The sequence below is a fragment of the Eublepharis macularius genome, chromosome 11 (genome assembly GCF_028583425.1).
Source record: "Eublepharis macularius isolate TG4126 chromosome 11, MPM_Emac_v1.0, whole genome shotgun sequence".
Taxonomy (NCBI): Eukaryota; Metazoa; Chordata; class Lepidosauria; order Squamata; family Eublepharidae; genus Eublepharis; species Eublepharis macularius.
Window position 1 is genome coordinate 45,737,198 of NC_072800.1, and position 27,967 is coordinate 45,765,164.

Below are 27,967 nucleotides of genomic sequence, written 5' to 3' on the forward strand. Positions count from 1 at the left end.
ATCAGACTTTATCTGTTTGGCACAATAAATGGCACCTCTGGTACTTTTAACAGACCAACTGTCTTAATGGGTGAGGTAGGGCAGAACTCAGGATCCCACTGGACTCTTCTTCAGGCAGAAGACAGTTGTCTAACTCAAAAGCTTGCTCTGCTACACCATCAAAAACAGCAAAATCATAAAAACATCTGTCATATTGAAACAATGGACTCACTAATATTTCTAATAATTCAGTAACTAGATATTCATCAGTTTACTTCAAGGGCTAAATACATTCCTTTAGAGTCTATCTGCCAAATTTGCCTAGTTCTCTGAAAGTCAGTATTTCTTCAAGACAAATGTATCTTTCTGCTTTGTAAACAGGGAAGCTGGAACAGAAATTAATGTTAAGAACCCTTGGATCACAACCAGTAGAATCAAATGCCTTCTTTCCAAATGGTAAGATCTGACTGTGACATAAATCCATACTAAGCGAAAAATAAAAGTGTGCTGGCATGATTTTTCTGTTTCATAGTCAAATATAAGCTGGAAGTAATTGAGAGAGATTGGCTATATACTCTGCACTATAAATGTTATATATAATTTAAAATGCTATTAAACTTTCATTGTCAAGTAGAAGCTATTCATTTAATTCTTGTCCCAGTTAACACTTTTAGATACTGACAGGCTGAGGCAGCTTTGGTTCTTATCCCAGTTAAACTAATTTGTGACCTGTGGCATGTCACTTAACTTCTACATGATTCATAATGATAAATATAGTTTAAAACTACTGAGAATGGGAATGGAAAATTAAGAATAGATGAATCTACGTAGGAGTCATAGATGGTTTTTGTAATGTATTAAAGGAACAATAAGAGAACACAAAATCAAAAAACAACTAGATGCATTTGTTACATTTTAGCAGCTACACAGAATCCTGAAATGGAACCTTTATATGATTTTGTGCAGTGATTCACGACCCAGGTTTTGTGAAACCCAAGTGTGTTACCAGTTGCCCCGAGATGTCATAAAATGTTCAAAAAATTCTCAAAACAAAATTAATTTAACTTAAATATAAAAGATATGCCATGCAGGGCAGTTTTCAAAATTTTAAGTGTATGGGCTTGGATTCCAATGATCTTCCCAGTACACATGCAGCTGCCATCAGTCCCCAGGAACTTAATTTTGGGGTACAGACCAAGCTGCAGCATTAAGGCCAAAAAGCAGTCCTCCATGAATTGAAATTTATTAAATTGGGATATGTAATTTCAAGCACAAAACTACATGATCATTGTTCTAATTGAATTAAATGCTGTTAAAATACTTTACTTTGTTCTACATTAATTATACTAATTAATTATAATTAATAATTTAAACTAATTGATAACTAATTATACACATTTACACTAATTGATTACCTTGATTGCAAATCTATTTAATTTATTTAGAAAGAAGAAATATAGCAATACTGGTTAACACATGCATTTTTAAAATGAGAGTGTCCCTTACCTGCTTTTTGGCACTGGACTATTTTTTCATATACATTATCAGCATTTTCTATCAGAGTCTTGATAGTATGAATCATCTGTGCAAAACAGAATAAAGTTGTTTAAATATTTTGCTGAACATATGAAGCTTTTTATTAGTCCACCAAGGGCTTTTTTTCTGGGAAAAGAGGTAGTGGAACTCAGTGGGTTGCCAGCACAGGGGGCAACTCCTGACAGGAGGTGGTGCCCCTGGTACGACATACGCACACGCAAAATGCACGCAAACTTCTGGGACCACGCAATAATGTTACTTTGGGTCAGCTGGAACAAGGGTGTTTTTTTTAAAAAAGTTTAAATCGCCCTCAGTGAAAATGGTCACATGGCCAGTGGCCCCGCCCCCTGATCTCCAGACAGAGGGAGTTTAGATTGCCCTCTGCGCCGCAGCTGTCAGGGCCACCTACCATGTGACCATTTACAAGAGGTGCCGGAACTCCATTCCACCATGTTCCAGCAGAAAAAAAGCCTGGACTCTACCTATTCCAATATGTACTGGCTCTTTGGGATTTCAGGCAGACATCTATTCAACCCTAGCTTTGTTACTGGAGATTCTTTACCTGGAGATACAAGAGGACAAGTTCAGGACTTTTTGCTTGCAAAATGTATGCTACGCCACTGGGCCTTTGGACTTCTCAAAGTATCTCTTCCAACAATTTATCTTACCTTAAGAATAGGAATGATTGCAGAGTTGATGACAATATTACACATGATGGATACCTTAAAATCACTTTTTTAAAACAAAGACAGATTTCAGAACAATAATCGTGAGCCTTCTGCAGCCAAAACAACCAATAAACTTATGGTGCCTTAAAAATTAACAGTCTGATTGTGACATAAGTTTGTGTGCACAAAATTCAAATACTCAAAGCAATCCTAATGAAGGTTAAAAGATGCATTTTTTCCATTGAGATGTACTACACTCTCTTTCCTTCTCTGTTTCAGTTTTACTTCCAAGGTTCTGGGAGCTCATGGAAACATCTATTTCTTTATTCATAATCACTTTATGTTCACTGACTTTTGCTGTACTCCATTCTGCTGCATTCCTCTTTTCTGCATGGCACATTTTGCCTCCGATTTACTTTCAACTTCCTTGTACTGAATTCTAAGCCCAGAGTCATAACTTTTCTGGACTCACTGAAGCATTTTTTTAAAATTATGATTTGAAAAGTAATATTTTAGAAATGCAGGATGATCTCACCTACTTTTGTATTTTACATTTTAAGTTGTGTAAGCCATCCAATGTGGTATCCATCCATCCAGAGCCAATGCAATGTAGTGGCTAGAGCGACAGACTAGCATCTGGGCAACCCAGGTTTGACTTCCTGCCCTACCACAGAAGCTTGCTGTGAAACCTTGAGCCAGTCACATACTCTCAGCCTAACTTACCTGTAACCTTCCTCACAGGGTGTTATAAGGACAAACTGGAGGAAAGAATGATGTAACTTACTGGGGAGAAAGGTGGGGTATAAATGAAATAAAATAAAAGTAAATCCAGAGCAATTTTTATTTGTGGAAAAGCGGCAAATAAAAGTCTGCTAAACAAAAAAATAAGCATCCATATTCTGGTATCCTGTTTTCACAATTACAATGTCGCAGACCCTGGTCTGCAAACTGTATTGAGTGAAAAGGCAGGCCTGAGAATTTGCTTTAGTTTTCAGGTATGTAAAAACATAAGTTTTACTGTCTGAGCAGTGTTCTTACTCTAACATCCTTGGAAAGAGATAACTATGACTACATGGCTTGCTGCCCAGAATAAATTCTCTGAACAAGCTGAACTAACAGTACACAGATTTGATACACATATTTCTATATGGGAAATTTCTTCTAAGCTCAGAGAAGGACTTACTTCAGGCCATCAAAAGTGGCAAATTAGAAAGTCATGCGGGTTTTATGTAATCGGGCCCAACCCAAACACCCCTGAATCTCTCAGACTTGGGTTGCATGAGACTACCTACTCTTTCTGAAACTGCTTTGATGAGCTCTCTTAGAAATCGTATTTTATCTTTTATATTAAAGAAAGTTAGGATATCATCATATTAGGATGATATGCTTATCTGTTTTTTATTTCATTGGCACATGCAAGTGTTTTTCGTATCACCGTGATTCTTTCACATCTGATCATTTCAAGAATGATTAGATTGATTTTAAATAAAACTAATTAAAGATGACTGAGTGATTTTCGGCTGGTTTTCACCTTTCACCTGGGATAAATAAACTTCTGGTATCTTCATTAAGAGGGCCATCTCAGTGCAGTTCTGTGGTTTAGAGGCTAAAGCACTGCTTAGAACAGACAAGGAATGTCTGTTTTAAAAGGAATGCTTCATTCACAAGTGCGATAACAGAATGAATTTAAAATCCTATTATTTAACAATGTGAGCGTATAAAACAGCTGCATGCTGATGTCTCTGAATCTTTGGCTTAGAGAAGTGACCACTGACCATCCTAATTATTTGATTGCCATTATAGATTACTGCTTATCATCAGTCTCAGACTACAGACGGTCAAAGAACGGACTGTAAATCTTCTGCCTAATACACTGGCAAATGCAACAAACAAAAAAGGACCCTTTCTGATCAAGATAGTTACTGTTATTTCTACCACATTACAGCTGCAATCCTTAAAAGTCTCCTGGAAGTAAGCCCTATTGAATAAGCTGAGACTAACTTTTGAGTAGACCCACCAAGGATTGCTATTTACCCTGTGTAAATGTTCTTTTTGTACATGCAATGGAATTTGCTAACTAAAGAGTGTATTTTCTTTGTTTTGCAACACATTAGCATATCTTTGCTTTATGCATCCATGTAAGGCTTGTGTAACATAACAAATAATATAGTTATAATTGGTGCAACCAAAAGATTGATTCTAAGCATTGCTCTGCTTTAGCTCCTGTGTTAGCACTGGGTTTCTGAACTATTTTTCCCTATTCTTGATAGCATTTTTATTTTCCAATTACAAAACCTTACACTGCTCTGGAACAAAAATATGTAACAGACTGTAACTCTGTGGCAAACTAATTCAGTGGAAAGTGTGACAGAAACTGTTCTTCCCATTCAGAAGTATGTGCTTTGTTTTTAAACAAGCTTTCAGAAACACTGGCATTTAAAACCATTAGCCTGCCTGCCATATGTTAGCAATCTTTGTAAATGTACTTGATATCAAAATTAGACATGGGCATGAACCGGGGAAAAAATGAACCACATGGTTCGTGGTTCGTTGCTGTTCCACGAACCATGAACTTCCATGAACTTTTCCTAGTTCACAAATTGGTTTGTGGAATTCAAACACCTGGCGCCAGCTTCTGAAGCCAGCATGGGGTGAGTGAAGCTGACAGCCCCCTTCTCCTGTCGCCCCGAACAGGCAAGAGAAGTCTGTCAGTTTCAAAACACCCAGTGCAGGCTTCATCTGATCGGGTGAAGCTGGCGCGGGACATTTGCAACAGACAGCCCACTTTTCCTGCCGCTTGAAGGCGGCCGGAGAACAGGGCTCTCACTTTCACACACCCCGTGCCGGCTTCAGCCCATCGGCTGAACCCAGCACAGGGCATGCGAAAGTGACATCCCCCTTCACCAGCCACTCATGGGCAGCAGGAGAAGGGGGCTGTTAGGACAAGTGTGCAAAAAAAAATTCGGAGCACAGTGAGAAACTACCCCCGTTGCTTATTTCAAACGATGGGAGGGGGAGGAAGGAACCCTCCTCCTCCCATCGGGTGAAATAAGCGGTGGAGGGTAGTTCAAACCTCACTGGTGCAGATCAGTTGGTTGGCGGGGTTTTCCTGCCAAGCAGCTGATATGCGCCGGTGGGGTTTTGAATACTAAGCAGTGTGGGAAGGGGCATTCCCTGGGCCCTTTCACCACCACTTACACTGCATGCAGCAGCCAGAGCAACCTTCTGTGCTCTGCCTGGATTGTGAGGAGGGAATCCCCCCTCCCCACAATCCAGGGGGACTTTGAAAAGTGCTCTGGTCACCGCTTGCAAGGGGCAGCCAGAGTGCCCTTCCATGCTCTGCCTGGATCATGGGGAGGGGAGGGGATCTTCCCCCCTCTTCACAATCCAGGGGGAGTTTAAAGGGCATTCTGGCCGCCGTTTGACAGCCCAAGCAGCAGGAGAACGGCACTATCATCTTCACTCACCCCGCACTGGCTTCATCCCATCAGCTGAACCCGGTGCAGCGTCTATAAAACTGACAGCCCCGTTCTACTGCTGCCCGAGCAGCAGGAGAATGAGGCTGTCAGTTTCACACACCTTGTGTGGGAATTAATCGATCAGTGGTGCCAGCCTATCTAGCTTTACAAACCACTCATGACTCTCACAAACCAGGTAAAAAGTCATAGAGTTTGTGGAAAACGTGGCCCCACAAACCCCGTTTTCACGAACCACGAATCAGCCTGGTTTGTGTGTTTTTTTGCTTCGTACTGCGATTCATGCCCACCTTTAATCAAAATCTGTGCCATTCTATTGCTGGTTCAAAATCAATTTGTTTCTACTCTTGTCTGTTTCTCTAGCACAGGTTATTTTTTCTGTTTTAGCTCTGATATTGTATTTTGGGACAAGATCAGAACCTAACAAAATGGCTTTTTCATCCAGGAAATCACACTGAATAAAAATTTTAACCGAAAATGAGTTCATAAGCTCTTTTGTTTATTTTGCTTTTCAGCAATCTGTAATTGGACCCATGCTGGTAACCTCTCTCTCTCCCATGGTTTAGGTGTGATGGAGAAAGGAACATGGGAGAACAGAGTGAAGGAGAGAAGTACACACTGGCCTCTTTCCTGTATTCCTTCTTTGTGCTCCCTTTCTCACAGATATATTGGATGAAGGACATGGAAAAAGGTGAAAGGAATTTCAGTCATGTGTGACCAGGCATGCCTTCCCTACCACCTGCTGGTTGTTTCAGAAAGTAAGGGATGCGGGAAGATTCGACACTGTACTTGCCAGCATGACATTAATGCCTATTCAAAATGATGCACCTCAGAAGTAGTTCCTAACTATGGGCACAAGAAAGGCTAGTGCATTCACAACGTAGCACTCTTTGGTATAGTGTGTGGTGTACTGACTGACTGTCAGGTTAGGATTTGGAAGACCTCTCTGGCTATATCTATCTATATATTTTTATTCCACGTTTTCTCCAAGGAGCTCAATGTGGTGTACATAGTTTCTCCTCCCTCCCATCTTCAAAAGAGCCATATGGTAGATCAGGCTGAGGTCACCCAACAGTGCCATCCTAAGCAGAGCTATATGCTTCTAAGCTCACTGACCTCAATGGATTAAGAAGGAAAGCTCAGGATGCCTCTGTCAATGACTTTCATATCTGAGCAGGAATTTGTACCTGAGCTTCCCAGGTCCTAGTCATCTCAAGTCTCTCCTGAATACTTTAATAACAACATTTGATTTAGATACCACCCTTAAGGACAACTTAACACCCACTCAGAGCAGTTTACAAAGTGTGTTATTATTATCCTCACGACAATCACTCTGTGAGGTGGGTGGGGCTGAGAGAGCTCTGAAGAGCTATGACTGACCCAATGTCACCCAGCTAGCTTCAAGCAGAGGAGTGGGGAATCAAACCCGGTTCTCCAGATTAAAGTCCTGCTGCTCTTAACCACTACACCAAACTGGCTGATGCAACACCAATATCAGGGCACCTTATGAAGAATTCAACTAGACATACTTAGCCCTTGCAAAATAAACTCTATGAATCAGTGGCATATAGACATTTGTTGAATGCAGAACAGACATGGCATGAATGTCTGAATCATACACAGAGGAAGAAAGTGTAAACCAAACATGAAATAAGCCAAACTTAACTACTGCACACATTTGGGACCACTTCAGACAAGACCTGTCCCGGTACCTGGGAAGGCTCTTGTCAATTTCACCTCCCCTTCTAGGAGGTGAAGAGGAAATTAACAAACCCTCTGAGGAGCTATCTTCCAGGCTCTGTATAGAGGGGAAATTGACAAAGCCTTCTGATCTCTTTTAAAACTCAGCTTCCCAGCTAACATTGCAACTCCCTTCACGTGCAGTCCTTCTTTAATCCGTCATTTGTAGCTTGGCTCTGAGTTTCAAGACTATTGCCATGACAGTCTATTTAGGTTACTTTGGAATTTTTTTCTTCCACGATTCGTTCATTAGATGTATTATTGGATGCTACTATCATGTAAGTGTGGAAATCCTGGCTGACAAGTTGATACTGGGCCTAGAAACATAATGCTTGGGGCCTTGTATGGGTTACATGAAATGACCGATCCTTGAATTTTTGCAATGTGTTTGTCACTCTTTTTGTGTTTTCTTCCAGAGCTGGTAAAGCGCAGGCCTTAAGTTAAGAGAAGCTTTTCATGTCAAGTTGTGCAGCACATTGAGAAAAGAACCTGCAAACAAGTCAGCAATCAATAGTAACCTCATTACAGACCAGCTGTGGTTAGTCCTAGACAGTCAAAGTCAATTTATAATGAAGTGTAATTGATCTTTCTACTGCTTTGAACGCTGTCCAAAATTCCCTATCTAAGGGGGGAGGGAAGCATTTAGGTGTTACTTATGGTTAAGAATGAAGTACCTGACACCCCATAGCACTGTTCAGGTAAGGTTTCAGAGATCAAATCTGTCTGAGGTTGTTTGGAAATCTTGTACTCCGTTTTGCTACGCAGCAAAAACAGATATTATATTGTTAAGCCAGATCTTCAGAACTGGCTGGAAGTACATTTTGTGTAGTATGCTGCATAGTGCTGTTCACCCAAGACACAAGGCTGCATCAGAAGGAGGCAGACAGATCCTACAGGTGATATTGTCAACATCTCTAAGAGCACTACAATAGAACTGTTTCCCATTTCAATAGATTCAAAGAATACATGCTACAGGGTTGAGCAGCGCAACAAAGCAGCCACTTTCTCAGTGTCCTCACCTCCTATTTGTCTATGTTCCATTAAGCAAGCACAAGGTCCTTTCGATCTGAGAAAATGAAGCCTTGAACCTGCAACCTTTATGCCAGATCACACTTGTAAAACAAGAAAGTACAACCTGCTATTAAATGATAGTGTTACAAAAGCAACGGTGCATATGTACAGCCCTTGGGTCCCTCTCAATGCTAACATTCTGGGCTGGGAGGGCACTTTCACATTCACTGACAGAAGGGAATACTGAGCACAACTGGAACACTGGTTTTCATTTCTTTGTTACAGACTTCCTAGTACCATACAGGGAACTAATTTTAAAAGAAGCTTGTCTATAGCCATATCAAGGAGCAAAAGCAAAACTCTGGCTGCACATATGAGTCCCTTCCTCCTTTTCAGCAGTCAATTCCTAGTAAACAAATGTTTTACAAAATATTCTTGTCTTGCACATTTCAAAAGAGGATATTCTCGGTGTTTCTTTTCATCCACTTATAATTACATCACATAGTTCACTTATCAGAACTTTCAACTAAAGAGAAGTACTTCTTCATAGCTTTTCAACAAATTGCAGTTATTACCATAGGATAAGAGAGGAAACTACACTTGCATAACCATGTTGGTTGGAGATTGGTAGCCTGAATGAAAACTTCAATTTCCTTACAGGACAAATTAAACACAAAAGTATATGTGCGTTTGATGTAGTGTTGGAGTGCTAGATGCTGTCCATTTTTGACACAATTGATTTTCCAGATTTGGTCTATCATATGATTCCCCGTGCCAAATTTTTCTGCCATTCATTCAAAGAAGAATCAGAATCAGATCATCATGAAGGAAAATAAGTTTGATTCAGTTCAAAGCTCTGTAATCACAAATATTTTGCATACAATTCCGTGATGGAAACAGCAATGTTTATTCTATGATATAAATATCTAGTGTCTTTCCTAATATACATCATGAGAGTGTAGGTTCAACATCCATTTGACATCATTTGCAACTCTCTCCACTAAGTCAAATGCCTGAGACAAAATACACAAATGAAAACTCAATGGTTTGCATGCATTCATGCAGAGTAAGGTTGTAGAATAAATTTTGTTATGATTCAGTTTTATGGCAAAAGTCTAACGTAACAAGTATCTAGGGATGATCTAATTAACTGAAAACGCTTGTTCACTTGACATTTGTGCTTTAATAATTATACTTTACTCCCATAATACAGCACACATTTTCATTCTACCATGCTTCAATCCCCTACAGTATTTTTCTTTTTTAATTACTCTAATAGGGGAAAATTCCTTATTGGAGAAAACCTACATTAGCGGTCACGCAATTTAATGAGCAAGTATTCTAAGCTCTATATTTACTTGCTGTGCAAAAATTCTCTCAAACTAAAAACAGAGACAGAGGGAGACATTCGCTCCAGTCAGTATAAATGTTTACTTTCATTTTTATTACTAGGGAGGTATATCTGACAAAGAAATGTTAAATATTAAATTAGTTTATTTATTCAAGATGAACTGACCCTGAAACTACTACGCCATTGGATCAGTGCTAACCGAGATGCATACTCAGAAGGGAAAAAAAATGTAGTTCAGGAATTACCATGGTAACCAAGGTTTGTTTACAAAACACTCCATGAAGAAGTGCCCATTTTCACCTTTATGCACAGCAGAAACTACTGCTGAAAACAAAAGTACTACCAACCGGCTATGCAACGCAAAGTAATTTTTTTGTATGTTTCAAGCTAATGTGAAAATGGCCGGTCATTATAACACCACACTATAATGTTATAATGAATTATATGTTCACTTTCTAATATGGTATTTACATATATCAATATATTTAAATCTCAACATGGTCACATCTGTAGATACATAAATCCAGAGATTGGAGCCATGAACAGAGAAGCCTGAAAAAAGACACAGGTTAGCAGAAAAATCTGAAATCTAACCCCCTCCCTCCCCCCAATGACAGAAGGGGCACCTTCTATCATTATGAGGAACACACCAGTACTGCCACCCTTCAAGCAATGGTTTCTGTCAGTAAAACACAAGGGGAAAGCAGTAGCAGTAATCAATACAAAAGGTAGAGTTCTTTTGCCATTACTTTCTAAAACAATATTGTACTATAATTTTCCATGCCATTCTTTGAATGCTTTTGGTGTGGCAGCTGCACTATCACTACTTTTATATTGTGGTGCAGTATTATGGGACAGGGAAGGAGGGAAACAAGGGAGATTACTGTGGTAACTGCTCTCTGGACTTATGGCTGTCCAAATCCTACACTCTGGATTCTCCTTTGTTTAAATTTCCCTCAGCTGCCCACAATCAGTACAAGCTTTCTTTAAACTAGCTGGTAGTGTGTAAGTTTTATGTTCTCTAAAGGGTTCTTATTTGTGGAGAATAAAAGAATAACATGGTACTTAATTATGAGTTAAGCACAATCTCCCCTCCTCCTGCTTTTCGCAGCTATTTTGACTTGTTAGACCAGATGCAGATGGAACAGAACAAACATTTATTCAAAGAATATAAAATACATAACAAGTTAAAGGTTTTGTGTGGAATAATCAGTATGGAATGTACAACTCTTCTCATCTTCACTCACCAGAGATCATAAAAGCTTTTCCCCCTGGGGGTTAACATATTAAAACTGTGCCTTACTTATCAAATAAAAACATTGAGGGGAGATTTGATTCCTTTATCTCCAGATAAGGTTCCTCAGTATTCAAGGATACCTTTTTACCACAGCTGACAGTAGGCTTGCCATCCCCCTGCTCCCACCTGCAGCCTCCCGGCCCTGTACATCTGGGCGGGGGGCAGGGGGGCGGATGAAGTGTGATAGAGGAGCTGTGGGGCGCACTGAAATGCAGTTCAGTAAAAATTGTCTCCAAACAGGCAATTTTTACTGAACTGGGCTTCAGTGTGATGTCATTTGGGGCGCAATGGGGGAGCACATGTGGAAGGTAAGTACTCCGCTGCCCCGCAGTTTTGGCAACCCTAACCGACAGGCTTACTACTCAGATTCCAGGACACTCCTTTAACTCACACAAATCCTGGTCATAGAACCTGTACACAGAAAGTTAGATTTGACAGGCTGTTAATTTGCTTATTTCACTAAAAACAAGTTTCCTTCCCCAACCTGAACTCAAATCCTAATTAAAAGCCAAAATAAAAGGCATGTCTAAGCTTATGATGTTATCCACACCCACCAAAATCCCTGTTCTTGGGGGGGAAGTATCTCTTTCCGCTTCTTAAGCTGAGGCTAGCTCACCCCCACCCAACCAGTGCATTTCCAGAGGTTCTGATTGTCTGGCAATCACTTGGATTTGCATAAAGCTTAAATCACAGGATTGGTTCAGAGTCCTAGAGGATAGGCAAGACTCTGGGGATGATTGCCATGCTGGACTTTCACAACTTTATAAATCTCTGCTTCATCTCACCCCAGAAGTTGGAGAAATGTGTATCTATTGTATCATAGCCAGTTTCAAGCACTGGTTAAGTTTCTGGTTCTCACAAAATATTAGGGGTATACCTTAAGGTAGAAATTAATAAAAAATCTGATCTACACAGACTCTGTTGGTCAATACAATTACTGTAACTAAGTTGAATAGGAAAATTAAGTATATAAAGAAATAATGAGGGAAAGCTTACATTTTCTGGCACCTCACTGATCTTCTGTAATGTGTTTTCACTTTCTGTCAATCATTGTGATGTCTTGATGGGTTTAGGAAGCTTTCTATTTTCATATAAGCAAAGGTCCTGTTTCTGATTTATTTCATTCTACAGAGACCTGGATAATGGAGCGTGCCTGCCAGTTAGGCAGCCAGAAAGCAAAGCACTGCTTTATATTCAAAGAAATGTGAAGTAAATAAATTGGCAGGCAGACAGCACAAAAGATGATGGGGGGGGGCAGGTGAGAGACGGAGGTCAACACACAGACCCAACCAGAGAACCCTAAGCAGACTCTGTCTATGGGCAATATTGCTAATATGGCTAAAAACATAGCAAAGATGCAGCCATCTCATTCTGTAGAAACATAGGGGGAGGGTGACAAAGGTTAGAAGAAGAGTATGCTGGGTAGTTGAATGAAGATCCATAAATTCAACAGAGAGCTTTGCTGCTGTGCCTTGTCTTAAAGGAAGAAACATATATTGCCCAATTAAATGGTTCTGGTGGAAGACAAAAACTTCTGTCACAACTATATGGATGACTGCCAAGTCCACAACTTTGCAGGGATCAGAACTTGGATCCCATGTCCATTCTGCAGTACAGAAATTCTTTCCACAACCCTGGATGGATGTCTAAGTCTACCTTTTCTTAGGCAAAAAAATGACCCGTTTGACGCTTGACACATACTATTGAGGGAATGTAGCTTGGGAAAATATAACAGGGAAATGTAAATAATTTACAGCTGTTTCATTTTTATTTATTAAAAAGTGACTATTTTTTCCTTTTTTCTGATAATGAACAATGTATACTTTAACAAATGCCATTTTCACACTTAGCAATAAATTGCTTCAACGTATTTTTATGTTTACTATTCAGTTTCAAAACAGTTTTGGCAAAACATATAAAAATGTTAGAACTTACAAAAATAGTTTGAAAAAATGGCATGGAACATTTAGGATTAATCATAGTCTTCAAAACTGATATTGCAAATAAAATTAAACCCTAAGAACAGTATCATTTTCCAGTTTTTCTCTTGAACTGATGAAAGAAAGAGCTGAAACTTAGGTATGAAGTTGCCATCACTGAGACGGCAATGTCCTCTTCATGGCCTTTTCATGTTCCTGACTAGCTGCATAGGCCTTGGCCCCACTGTTTGCCCACTTTGGGTCCTGGTTATCTGGCAGAAAAGCATGCCTATAAATAGATTAAATGAATACATAAATTTCTACAATTCTAAACTCATGTAAAAACCTCTCTTTATGTTTGTTTGTGACGAGACTGATCTTCCAAAAATAAGTGATGTAAAACACTGAGTTATCAGATGGCATATTGAAAAAGACATTATTTAAAAGATTATTTTTAAGACATGAAAGACACTACTTACCGTTTCACATGCTGTTATAATTTTTTTCAGAACCTCTGGAACAACCCCTTGCAATTCCATCGTGGGATACTGATCATGGAGATTCATTACCACTAAGGGTGTATTATCAGATCTCACCAAGAGTGTTGATACTGCCAATATGCATTGCATGAGATTTGCTACAGGAGAGAGGCCACACAACTCCTTGAAAGAAACTACTGCATTCTGTTTTTAAAAAAATTAAAAGGAAAAATTAATGACTCATTCAATATGTATTTCAGTTATTTTTCATAATATGTAAACAATCCTGATTAACAGACGTTAATACAAATAAGCTATCAGTTATCCATGACTATGTCTTGGGAAAATACAGGTGTCAAAAGCAAGCAAGATTTAGATATTTGTAGTATTTCTCAATTACATTAAACAGGTAATCCAAGACTGAAGTGAATGTAGACCTTGTTACCTTAGAATTAATGTAACAAAGATCCCATAATTCAGGCTTAATTATCAATCAAAGGGTCATCCTAATTTACACAATTTGGATGGCCAATGTATCTAACAGAATCCCATTCTCTACATTACTGTGCCCCCCTCCCAATCCAAATTTTCTCCAGTGTTTTGTAGTAACAGAAGTCAGAGCAAGGTGCTGGATGTATTCAGATGTTTCAAACATACCAAAGTTGTTTGAGATGAGAATGAGAATAACTTGTCCGGCTCACATGCTGTCTACCATTCCCTTTGTATGCAAAGCTAAAATTGAAGAATTCCTGGTTTAGGAAGTCTGAATCTTCTAACTCCAGTTTGTTTTGATTTCTGAATTCAGGAGCCTCAACAAACTGAAGTTTGTTCCTTATCCATGTACTGTGATTATAAAACTGCCATCTAATCTTGATTTAAAATCCCAGTTTTGGGTCAAGAAACTAACAGTGCAATCCTAAACAGAGTTACTCCATTCTAAACCCATTGATATCAAAGATCTACTATGTCAAAGATCTACTAACCAAGAAGTCTTTGATCTTGGTTGTGTGTGAGAGAGAGGAAAAGGAGAATACAAGCCAAATAATAAACCAAAGTCATTCTCAAAGATCAAAACAAACTGAAGTTAGAAGGTTAGGTCTCAATACAAGCTTAGCATGTAACCTACCACACCGCTCAACAAAGTATGAAGACAGCCATTTAAAATTAAAGGAAGAATCCCTATGCTGGAAGAAGGCTTCGTATTTTGCTGAGTGGAATAGTGGGAGACTTGTTATTGCTTATAATTGATGGAGTTACAAAGTCCAACCACAGATGCAAAAATGTCTTCCCTATTGCCAGAAAGAAGAATGAGCTCGTGGTATTTTTAAGCTCCATTTGCCACAGCCAACAATGAGAATCCCAAGAAGTGCAAAGTTCTGGAGTATACCTCTATTTTAGCACCTAGCTTGCTATATATACTTTATTAATTTCACCAAGAACATAAAACATTTTATAATACTACTACTTTCATGACAGCTTTTAGCATAGTGGTTAAGTGGCTGGGCTGTGAATCAGCAGTTTTCTGGTTCGCATCCTACTATTGCCATGAGCTCAGTAGGTGGCCTTGGGAAAGCCACACCTCTCAGCCCCAGCTGTATTGTGGAGATAATAACAGCACAGACTTTGTCCACTGCTCTGAGTGGGACACTAATCTATCTGAAAGAGCAGTATGTAAGTGTAGTTATTATTACTACTATTATTAAAATTGACAAATGTATTCAGATGCCACTAAAATATGACTTTAAAAATTGTAATTTTAGCCTTGAAATCTCTGTAAGACAGAGAAAATGGATGAACAGAGAAAATGGAAAAATAGTCTCATTTGCTTGATACATATAAAATTATGTGATGCTTATAATGATTTTAACAGCATACGCCATTTTTTTATTTTGAGAATCTGGCAGCTTGGGATAATTCTTGTTCAAGAAAACTGGCAAACAATTATTTACTGAGTGTCACTGTGCAGTTGGAAACCAGCTTTCACAGTTAAGCATTCCAAATAAACAGTTATGCAGTCAAGTTCCATAGATCTGCCTTGACTGTGCCTTTTCAATAGAGTGTGCCAAATCTAAAAAAGATAACAGCTTCTTCAATTTCTTCTGCCTCAATATTCAAACTGAAAATATATCACATAAAATCTAATCTACAATTTGCTGTAATCCTCGTACAATATTCTTTCCACATTGCAATGTACTTCTCCAAAGTTAAAAGTAACATTTTCAAATATATATGCCATTCCAAATGTGTTTTAAAATAATAGTGCTTTTAAAGACTACAGCAAATTAAACAATCTTGTGGGGGGGGGGAATCACGACTTGTATGTTAGAAAAACTTGTTGGGTCAAAACTCCATTTACAAAGGACATAAAGGGTTTGTATATGTTTATCTCTTACATATTATTGCTGCTGCTGCTGCTGCTTCTCCCCCCCTCCCCTGCCCCATCAATCTGACAAATTTCATTTAGCATCTTGTCCTTGAAAAGAGACAGCATGAAGTGGCTGCCTGCCTATGAGAATGACTGATCACAGATCACACACCACAGAGACTCTCATGCACCACACTCATCTGATCTCAAACCCAATGCTTTTCAATGCACTTCATTCATACATGAGCAAGCAACCATATGTTCAGTAATCCAGTTACATAAATGTAAAAGTAAACCAGCCCTCTGGCTTCTGTATTTCTATATCTATCTCTAAATCTCTCTCTCTATACATATCCCAAAGACCGTACTGTACCTCTATACCTCATCAATAAAGTAATGCTAATTGCCTGCATACATCTCAAGGAGGATGCCTGCAAGATCAAAGCTGAAGATAATGGCCTGAGAAATCTGCCTCCTACCCTTCTTTCTCTTAAAATTTTGTAACTTCCAGCCTGATGAAGAGCTCTAATGAGTTCTAACACTTGCACATTATGTGTCAATTTGGTTCATCCTAATAAACGGTATTATTCAGATTTTGTTCTTGCTTTTGGATTTAGTATGGACCAAAATGGTTATACCACTTTTTCTATATCTGCTATCAGTTGAAGTTCTGAAAAACAGGTAGCATTAAATAGCTTGTAGAACAAAAAATATGGAATTTGGTTAATATCAGTTCAGTTCTAATCAGAGTTACATCCTTGTAAGTCCATGGACTTAGAAGGGGGCAACTCTGTTTAGGACTGCCAACTATGTCAGATTTTCTCACGCTATCATCTACCTTTAGTTTATAAACTGCCGTCAAAATTACTGAACATCTATCCTTAACTATGTCATGTGATTTGCATTAAACACATTTATTAACGTAAATATTAACTTTCTGTGAAAGTAAATCAAACACGATACCTGCATGTTTTCCTTTAAATCCGTGGCATCCCGTATGGGCTGGAGAGCATTCTTGAATACTTCATCAATGGTTTTAATCCACAGTGTCCTCATACAGGCATACTCTCTGGATTTCTTACTTTTTCTGACAGAAAGACCCCGTTTATGAGGCTTCCCACCACCCCGTCGATTAGTAATGGCCACATGTACAAACAAGAATGCATGTGCTAGAGCTTCTCCTGTTAAAGATTGAAGTGGAACATGCCGATAACCTGCCTGTAAACACTCAAAAGGAATTGTGTACTGCCCAATAAATTCATCCCCAATATAATCATCATCTAGTACTACAAACCGCACCATAGCAAGTTCAGGTAGATTAATCTGAAATTCAAAACTTTCATCAAATATTGGATTGTCCCCATTCTGATGCACAGTTTTTGTCCTTTGCTCTGCACAATCTGCAGGGATCCCATGGATTTCTACATAGACGTAAGGATCTACAACATCACCTTTGGCACCTGATCCTTTTGGTTTTGGAAAGTTCTGCCCACTAATAATCTTAACATGAAGTAGCTGAGGTGAAACTCCAGGCACAGTGTCTTTTGTATTTGCACTAAAGAAAGAAACTTCTTCTCGCATGATAGCAGGTCGCAGTACATAACCACAATTGCCATTTTGCCGAAACCAGCCAATGTTGAGGTCCATCATTAATCCAGGTGTCTGAAAGTTCATTGCCACTATCTGACAACCACACTTCCAAAAATCCTGTGGATTCATATTACTTGAATCAATCCGCATGGGACTAGGGAAAACTCTGGCAAGAAAACGTTTGTTGTAATTTACAAAGTCTCCAGCATTTTCACTGGCGTATCTGTTAGCAAGCACTTCATTAAAGGAGCAAATTTCCCAGTATTTTTGAAGCTGAAACGAAGCCTGGAAATCTTTGAATTGAACTGACTTACATATGCTGACAAGTTCCGAAAGCTCTTTACAGAGCTGGAACCTTTTCACTGGCACAACATTCTGCTGCTCTGCACTCTCCTTACTCATTCTCTGGGACATTTCTGCGCCTTCATCTTCATCGGTAACATCTCCCTCCAGCCCAGAGCAATTAGAAGAAAGCTTCTTGGCTTTTAATAGTACTTTCCCTTTGAGGGATTCAGGAGAAGGCAGATAAGATTCTTCTACATTTGGAGGCTGCGTATGCAGCTTGTCCCCCAATATTTTCTTCATATGCTGAACCATCACTTTTTGTTGTTTGAGAGAACAATGATTTTCTAAACACAACATAAGAGGGTAGTCTGAAGCAAAAAAGGCGTATTTGTTAATAATGTCAATTACACTGCGGAAGACTATTTGTGAGGTCATTGTATGACCTGTGTAAATTACAGGCTCATTATCAGGACCATCCCAAACGTCCAACTCAACACTTCGACATCCCATTTTAAGAGCACGAATATATCCTGTGATATCAGACGGGCCTCGGAACTGATCCTCTATCAAGTACGTGTTATGAGATGAGTTGATGAAATAATGAGATAAAGGTTGTTTCATGTCCTGGCACACCTTTTTATGCTCTGGATCAAATATATGACATTCTGGGGAAGTAAGGTAATTTGTAAAACCATCTATGGAAAGCCATCCCTTTTCTTGGCCATCTCTAGAAGGCTCATATTTGCGAATAATTTCAAGGCTTATTTCTTCTGTGACATGGGCCATACCCTGTTCTGCTTCTAAAAACATCATAAGGTCCTTGGTGTCAAGGAATTCTTTATTGCTAGAAAACTGAACTAACAAGAAATAGATCTCAGGGCGAGTACAAAGCTCATGAAAAACTTCAATAAACTCCTCTTTCGTGACTTCAGTACCAGGGTTGTCTTTTGATCTGTGTAACTCTTTGAATTTCAGTTCAATTTTACTTGTTTTCAAGCCAGGGTTTAGGCTTTTGATAAATTGCACAGCCCTACACAAGGATACACGTCCCAAATTATCTACATCTGTTTCACTAAACATTTGTGAAACCCATGACGTCCGCATTTTATCTTGGCTACTTTCTAGCATATCAAGTGTATGTTTTCCATAAGAGATCAGGTATCGTAGCCCAGTAACCCAAATATTTGCAACATCTGCAGAATTTGCAACAAGATCTAGAGACTCATAATTGTCCCCGTAGATAACAGAAAATGCACAGTCTTCTGAAATCTGATCATAAATTCCGTTGCTACGAAAAATGTCTGTATTCTTCCCTGTTCTCACTTCTTTGACTGATTTAATATCAATCTTTGCTTTTTCTGAATCCTTCTTTGAAGGTTCCCAACGCAGGGACTGCATATCTGCATCTAAAAGGAAGTAACGGTGGTATACTCTGGAGTTGGATCGAACCTTTTTGAGTTCTGAGCCTTCCACCATGGCATTAATACAGTCACTTGCGCTGCTGATCTTCTTCTCAGTTGGCATGCTGCTGAATGATACAGTCTTTTTCCGTTCTCTTTTTTGCTTTGTACCATCCTGGAAGCAGAAGGAGAAAACAATGATGAAATATTTGCCATACGACATGTAAATATCTGCTACGTTTAATGTAGCAAATGAACATGCGTGAACATGAGGATCTGTGGGGCTATCAGGAATTCCCAAAGGGATCTTTGTATTGAGAACTAACTGTTCTGCCCAGAAATGTTCATCTAGGGGAATATTAAGGATAGCCTATGTATTGCCCTGTCCAGCAGCTGCAAGATTTTTATATAACAGCTCAAGTTTGGGGGCAGGGAGGTGTTACCCTCTTCATCTTATCTGCAGCGGAACTGAAGTTTTCACAAGTAACTTGTGTGTGAATAAACAAGCTTATTTGGAGGAGCCAGTGGTGAACACAGAAAATAGTAACACTTAATAGTATTTGGCTGGGGATGGCCCATGCTTGCCCAATCTCCTCAAATCTCAGAAGCTAACAGAGTCAGTGCTGTTTAGGAATCAACCCAGGAAAATTATGATAGCTATATAGAGGCAGGCAATGGCAAACCACCTCTGTTAGTCTCTTGCTTTGAAAAACCCCAGCAAGTGTCACTATAAGATGGCTGTGACTTGATGACACTTTACACACACACACAGTAGTATCTGACCAATCCCAAAGCAATGTAAGCACCATGGTCCTAAAACAATTTTGGAAAGTTTTGCAGCAGGACTATCAGCTATGATGTGAACATGCAGCAAAGCAATTATACAACAAATTCACTCAGGAGTTCCATGTTTACTTCAAAACCCATGTCTCAGCACGTTATCACAAGGCTTAGAGGAGTGGTAGGGCCAAAACTGTTGTTTGTGATTATTTTTGCTGATGGTGTTTTCTTTAATGCAGAGGCCACAAATGAATTTGAGGCTGAGCAGTGACTGGCAGAGAGGTGGGGTGCTTAACACCCTGTTTGCCAAAAACCGTTCTCTGGCACTTTTCTCTCTGCATTAGAAAAGCTATCAGGACACACATATATTTAACCCACTGGAGGGCTGCTAATGTTGTAAAGTTGGGACCAAAGTCTGACCCCTACCCAACCACCAAGGTTTAAAGAGAGGAGGGAGGCAATGTGAAGCATCATCTCATCTTCATGTCCCACCAGAATAACAAAACTGAAGCTGGTTCCCATTTCCCTATCTGTGTTTTCAATTCCTTACTCTCCATTCCATCCACAAATACTCATAATAAACAGCTCTGCGTCCCGAAAGAATCTTTGAATGCCCCACACTGTTAAGACCCCTTGTTCCTCAATCCAAAGCCTGGATTCAGCACTAAGAAATTCCAAAACAGAGTACCCCCAGAAAAAGAAAAGAGTAACTGGATGTTGCTGTATCCCAAAGTTAGGTTTAAGCCACACCAAGTCACCCACATCTTTGGAATTTAGGGAAAGCTTATGTTGGGGGATGAGAACTAGGGATGTATGAATCAGGTGGGGGATTCAGGTTTTTGACCCAAATCAAGCCCGATCTGGAAAGATTTGGCATTTCCGAATCAGCCTCAGCATTGTGAAAGGCAAAGCTTACCTAAGAGCTTCAGAACGCTTTGGTACGCTTCAGGTGCTGTGACAGCAATCTTTCTTTTGCTGACTGTTCCTGCAACTTGCAGGAAGAAAGTACTTCCTGCAAGTTCCTGCCTTTTTTTCACCCAATGGGAGTGAGTGAGTGAGTGAGTGAGTGAGTGAGTGAGTGAGTGAGTGAGTGAGTGAGTGAGTGAGTGAGTGAGTGAGTGAGTGAGTGGCAGAAGGGGGAGGAGGGAGGGGGATCAGGGAAGGGAGGTGGGACTCAGAAAGTGTCCAATCCCTGCAGCAGCTCTCCTTCCCCAGAGATTCTCTCTGGAAGGAGAGTGCCTTTTTGGAAATGCTGCAGGGATTTCAATTGGAGGCTTGCCTTTTAGCCAACCTCAATTTTGCCCCGGTCTGGAGACATGATACTAGTGCCTGCTTCCTGCTGGCTTGCCTCTGTCTCTGTGGTCTGGGCTGTGACTTAGCTGGCCTGCTTGGGACTTATTGCTGGACCTGCTGTGCTGACTTCTGGATCTGCACCTGGAGTCTGATAGGAGAGTCACTAGACTCACAGGGTTTTTTTCTCTTTGGGAGGAGGTGGTAGGGGTACCTTCTTTGGGGAGCCATAACATGAAACTGGAGGGGGGGGGTTTAGAGGACAGGTAGCAGTAGGTCCTTTGCAAAACTGATGCATTTTGCTTACAAAATCCTACCCCCAGCCACCTAGAAAGCCCCCCTAGTTTTCCACATAGGGAATAATGGAGATTGGAGGTGGATGAGGCACCTTCTTGGGGGGGGGCATAACATGGCCCCCTGAAGTCTAATCTTTCTGAAACTTGGGTGGTCGAGAGTTAGGCCCCCAGCAACTTTGGTATTATTAGGTAAGAAAATGGCCCCTACAGGCCCCCAGATAGCTGGGAATGGTATTTCCCATTGGAAACAATGGCAGAATCTTACCTAAAAATCCCGAAGCAGTTTAAATACCTGAAGCTGAGTTCACAAGCCAGTTCAGGATTCAGGTTTTCCTGAAGTTTTTTCCTGCTTCAGTAAACTCGAAGCGGGAAACCCAAATCTTTTTTTGGTGCACACCCCTAATAAGAACTATTTAAATATCCTTAATATGTGTCGCTGGATTGGAGAATAAGGAACCAGGGATTGTAAACAGAGAAACAAGAACTAAATTTAGCCTCATATTTGAAAATAGGTTTTTGGATGTTGGGTGAGAAAGCATCTTCTCTTGGGATCTTAAGGGCTGTGTCTCATTTGGAGGAAAAGGCAGTGCTGGATTTAGAAATGCAAGCCTAGTTTCATCGTAAACTCTGCCTCTGTAAGAGCCTCAATATTAAATGGGAAGATGGAGAGAACACTGTAGAAATAAGAGTGTAACAGATTTCACTGAAAGTGTGGGTGGTAAGCAGAGTTGGGAAAAGGGCAGGAACACGGCCCTCCTTCCCAACTAGGGGCTATTAGTTGCTAGAACAACAAAAAACTAAGGCAGCAGCCTGTGCAGCAACCATCTTTCCAACAGGAAAAACTGAGTACACAAAGGAGGTGCAGCTCGATCAAAAAGAGGTTTGAAATAATGATATATGACAATAAAAGACACTATACAAAACAATGGGTGTGAGTCACCAGGTTAAAGTTTTGAAGTTATAAAGATAAAAAAAAACATGTGCTCAGCCTGAAGAAAGATTTGTGACATTGATGGTGATAACATCTGTCTATAATTTGCCCTATAGGTTACAGCTGTAGCATAGAAGCCGCACTACATCTCTTCACATGATAATTCTTACCACAACAGGTTGTGAGTAACCATCACAAAGGCAGGTGATTGTTCCAGAGGGACAGACTCACGAACACTTATGGTGGAATAAATTTTGTCAATCTTTAAAAGGTGCTGAAGGGCTTATAATTCAGGAGGGAAAGCAGGTGAGTAAACTTGCTAAAAAAAAGCTATAGGGGGAGAGAGTTGTGTCAAAGTCATTCCCAGCCTGCCTCTCTCTTCCAAGGAGGACAGACTGAGACAGATCCTGACAGGGAGATAGCATTAAATATGTCATTTGCAAGTATAGACAATCAGTAGTGTTCATCAAATGTGCTCAGTCTACAAAGAACTTAAAAGAAAGCATCTCTGTCCAGAGCCTTCATGGGTGTCCTAGCATGCACTTGGAACTTACATGCACAATGGCTTTCCTGCTTGCAAACACACATATTGATTCAAATCCGCTCTGTATGAATGGATTACAGTTACATGAAGACAAGCAGAGCTCTGAGTGACCTCACTTCCACAAAAGCTCCAGTTTGGGGTAAAAAGGCATAATCTCATACTACACCTGAATCTGAACCACTAAGCTAAGTGTAAAAACCTTCTCCAGGCTAAAGCTGCTTAAATATCAGAAAAGCTCTTTAAACTGGAGGAAATTTCACAGTCTTGAAATTCTGTATTGATATTACAGCAAAGGTTTTTATAGCCTGTTTTAAAATACCCAAAACAGAGTTTCTCTAAATGCTGTTTACAGAATGTATTTTAATTAATTATTTATTCTTAAATATTCATTATGAAATTAAAACTGTGAAAAATACACTGGCCTTATGATAATTGTGCTTTTATAGCCTCTCTAGGTTTATAATTCTAAACATACTTATGTTTGACATCAATGCAATTTACTTCCAAGTAAATGTGTTCAGCAGATCATACAGTTTCTAAGGATCCAAAGAACAGTAAAAGCTTTGTAAACTGGAATTCACAGGGAATTAAGGTTGTTGCTTAACTAAATACGTCAGTTAACAAACCTTTTATCCAGCATCCTCCCAAATTGTTCAGTTGGCGTGCTGGTTAACCAAACCACCCAGTTAACCAGGTGCCAATTAATAAAGCTTCTACTGTACTTTCTTCTGCTTTTGGGCCACAGAACAACACAACTAGACTGCTGAAATGCATCACTTGTAGAAATGCATCCAACTAAATGATTAATGTATATTACTTCAACCAAGCCAGGTGACAGCCTTCCCACAGTCAATGAATCATCACTGCTTTTAGTAATTCCATACTTCAAACATTACTCTCTCAGGAAGATTAATTTTACCTTTAAATGAGGCCTGGTTAAAAATAAATAAATCTCATTATTAATGCATGTAATGTTATTTTGATTTTGAACTTCCGAGTCAAGGAATAAGTGCTTGATTGATATATTAATTTAAACATTTTAAGAGCCTTTCTAGATTATTTTTGTTGATGCAATAAATGTAGTATTTAGACACTTGCTGGCAGCAACAGAGGAATTTTTTTCAAGGTAACCATACTGGGATATCATATTTCAAGACTGTGTTACTGGGATATCATATATCTCAAGCATTCAAATGGCAATATTTTGTCACTAGGGGAAAGACTTTTTTAAAAAAATCTTGCTAGTGTAACATTTATGATTCTGAGCATTGTGTTGTTGCATGAACATAAAGGGCTCCTATTTGACTGCAACGTTCACTAATGATAAGCAACTTAGCTCCCAGCATTTTTGTCACCAGAATTGTTATGTTTGGTGCTGATAAAATGTTTTTTGTTTGATTTTGTTTCTCTAAAGGATAGTCCCTCCACTGCAGCTCTCAGGTGCAGAAAAATTCATGAATATCCCTTTTTTAAAATGCATCATATACTAGCAAGATTACCCTATCTACCTTGCATTAATAACTTGCCATTCCAAAGACCTTTGCTGTTATTGAAAAAAAATAATTTATATCCTTTGATGGAATACTTGTCACCTGTGAGGTTTACTTTAAAAACAGGAAATAAAAGTACAGGTATCAAATTGCAGTACCTCCCTCTTCTCTAAAACTTAACATGATAAGACATTTGCTTTAAGTTCTAGATCAGTGGTAGTAAGAACACAACACTCACAAAAGTTTTGCTATTGTCTGAAAAGGCCCTTCATATTACTTTTCTTTGGCAAGAGAGGACAAAAACAGGTCTTTATAAATAGCAACATAAGGAATTAATTAACAACTTCTTTTCTTTTTACTTATGGAAACTGGGCTTTCCCCCCTGGGACTACGGAATAAAGAAAATGGTACATTTTATTACCAAATATTTGTAGGAATTTAAAATATCTCTCATAACTGCATCCGGCAGACAAAAAAATTACTCCACATTTAGGGATATTCAGTCATTAAATCAGTCCCTAGGAATCTGTTACAGCAAAATCATCAGCAGTTCTTCAGTCTGCACACTCTAGATGCATCTCCCAAGGTCATTCAATATGCTTCATACCACAGTAAGGATCTAACTCTCCCAATTCCTAGTCCCTCACTCTAGCCAGAACACCACACTGGCTCTTTGTGCAATACTGTCACACCAGCAAGTAACGAACACATCATTGCATCATACAAAAAATGCACATCTATGAAAGTGCTTGCACAGTAGCAAAACAGTATGAGAACTGCAAGAAAGAGTTCAGCAGGCCCCGATCAACATAAATAGGAAACTCATGTCAAGAGTCATAAAACAGAACCACACCTAATAATACACAGTCTCTATGCTGTCCACCCTACTTCAGCAGACTATGCCTGCAATGTCAGGGAAATTCTATCATTCATCATATTGCACAGACAGTCCATGCAAGACTGTGCAAGATTATTGTAAACTTTCAGACTGAGAAATACAAACAAGATACAAACACACACACACGCACTCCAACAAAAACAAGACAAATAGTATGCCCAGGAAACATCTGCCTACAACATCCAGGCAAGATGTATTAAAATGATGTTAATATTCGCCATAACTCTGTATACATGTATGATATTCCTTTGTCCTTAAACAACAGAAATGGCATCAGAGTAATTTTTAAAATTCCAAAATTAACTATACTTTATCTCTCTAGTATACATTCTTTTAGTATTCTCTTCCGCTTCTGGAGTTAGGAATGCTGGTACAGTACCCACTTTCTAGTATCCCAAAACCCCTTTTCTTCAAACACCAGTGCTTTCCTTCACTCATTAACTAAATCTGAAGGTCTCCACAGACAGTTTCTAATTATACCCGACCAGGGATCTCTTCACTCTCCAGAGCCACCTCCCTGTTTGATTGTGTGGGGGAAACCTCCTCTCCTTAGAAGATCTATGCCTTTTCTTTGGCCCAATTGGGAGTCTACACCTACTCCCCAAACTTCCTTTCCAACTTTTCCCCAGTTCTCCTGCTCGTGTTAAAACTGTTCTCCATTAGGAGCCCGTCTCCCACAACTCTTCACACTCAATTTCTCTCTCTTCTAGGACTAAAAACTAACCCTCCTCTTTCCAGCTCATGCTACCCAGTCAGATCCCTTGGATCTGTCACTCAGAGCTGATTCTGTGAGGGATTAACCCTTAGGAGTCCTGTTTGAATTTTCTTTATTTAAACTATAAACTATACACCATAACATAATAAACAATAAACACAGAGAATAAGAAAAAACACACAATTCTAAACATGATACACTAACAATACATGTATCTATAAAATTAAGAGGAAAAGAAAAAAGAAAACAAAAACACACACCTAAATTACATTACAAGTTGAGTTCCGATTTTCTCCGCAACAAGTATATATCATTTCTAGAGACCCACTTATTCTAAGTTAGTCACAAAATCTCTCTTTTTTCTATTGTTCATGTTTCTTAATCCATAAATCCAGATGTCAACCCTTAGGGATTAACCCTTAGGAGTCCTGCAGCTGTGTGTGTAGCAATTCCAGGCTTTTTAAAATGTGCAGTCCATCACAATATGCTAGTCATGATGCTAAAGAATGTGCTCCATTGCTTCTATCTATCCATTTTTAACTTTCTCCCCTCAAAGCAGCTCAGGGGAATTTACACAATTTTCCCCTCTGTAAAAATTTGATCCTTACAACGAATGTGTGAGGCTCCACAAAAGTTACTGATATTAAAAATTACAACACTCAAAGCCTCGTGGGAGAACATTTTGATCTTCCAAGACATTCCATTGCTGACCTAAAAGTGGCTGACCTCAAACAAAGAAACTTCAAAGGGAGATTACAATGTGAGATTGCTGAATTGGAGTTCATTCACAAATTCAGAATAATGGACCCTCCAGGGCGGAATAGAGATTTAGTATTATCTCACTACAGATGCTAATTTCTGCTCTTACCAACCTGCACTGTACCATTGTACCTGTGCATCCTGACACCCTTCCTTACCACACCCACATTCTGGATGGGATATGAAGGCTCAGGAATCTCCATTCCTTCTTGAATCTGACGAAGGGAGCTTTGACTCTCAAAAACTTATACCCTGAAAATTTTGTTGGTCTTTAAAGGGTTACTGGACTTGAATCTTCCTGTTCCACTGCAGGATAACATAGCTACCAACCTGAAACTTACTGACCCAGTGTCACTCAGTAAGCATCACTGCTGAGCTGGGATTTGAATTTGAGTCTTCCCAGTCATAATTCACCATACTAACCATCACACATGACTGGCTTGAAATGAATATTACAATTCTATCAAAGAGTCAAATTCTTGAGCCATTTCCTTCATATATAATGAAGCTGTGGGAAAGAAACAAAACTATGATGAGATGTATTATGCTGTTGGTATAATTGTGTATTAATATTGGTTTTGATGCTACTTGTAATAATGTTGTATTGTACTTTAATAATATATTTTGTTGGAAGCCATCCTAAGCCTGCTCATGGGAAGGGCAGGGTATAAGTCAAATTAAATAAATAAATAAAGTGATAATACAGAATGACATTTCTCTATATGTCTTCATTTTATATTTTTTCTATTTGTATTAATAAATTTATATCAGTACAAGTGATGTGTCACTCAAAGCTTGTAGGTCATAAACTCAATTGTCCAAAAAAGCAAATCATGTCTGTATTATTCTTTTTATTTAGTAGACTGGAGTGGGTGCCCTTTTTGAGGCAGCAACTCATCATTATTAAGTATTATGCTCAGGTCAACTATTCTAAACATGACTCTTTTCATTTGTAAGAAATGCCAGATCATCCCAGATTTAATACGAATAGTTATCTATACTTCATTTATACATGGAACCAATAAACACAGAAACATTACAACAATTGAAATGCCAACAGGTTGGATCCTGACACTCTGTTCTGTTGGTGAGTTCTTTTGATGTAAGGAACCTTCCGCCACTGGAGGCTCTGGTATCAGTAGAATCTTCCTTGAGCTGGAGGAACATA

General features: G+C 39.2%; 1 protein-coding gene across 1 annotated transcript in view; it reads right to left on the reverse strand.

The window, feature by feature from the left end:
• PLCL2 (phospholipase C like 2) overlaps window positions 1-27,967 on the reverse strand; it is a 127,747-nt gene that overhangs the window by 25,955 nt on the left and 73,825 nt on the right. The window contains exons 2-4 of the mRNA XM_054992002.1: window positions 16,785-19,271; window positions 13,457-13,660; window positions 1,486-1,561 (exon numbers count right to left, since the gene is read on the reverse strand). Of these exons, the coding sequence (XP_054847977.1) occupies window positions 1,486-1,561; window positions 13,457-13,660; window positions 16,785-19,271 (2,767 nt within the window). The remainder of the gene's footprint in view (window positions 1-1,485; window positions 1,562-13,456; window positions 13,661-16,784; window positions 19,272-27,967) is intronic.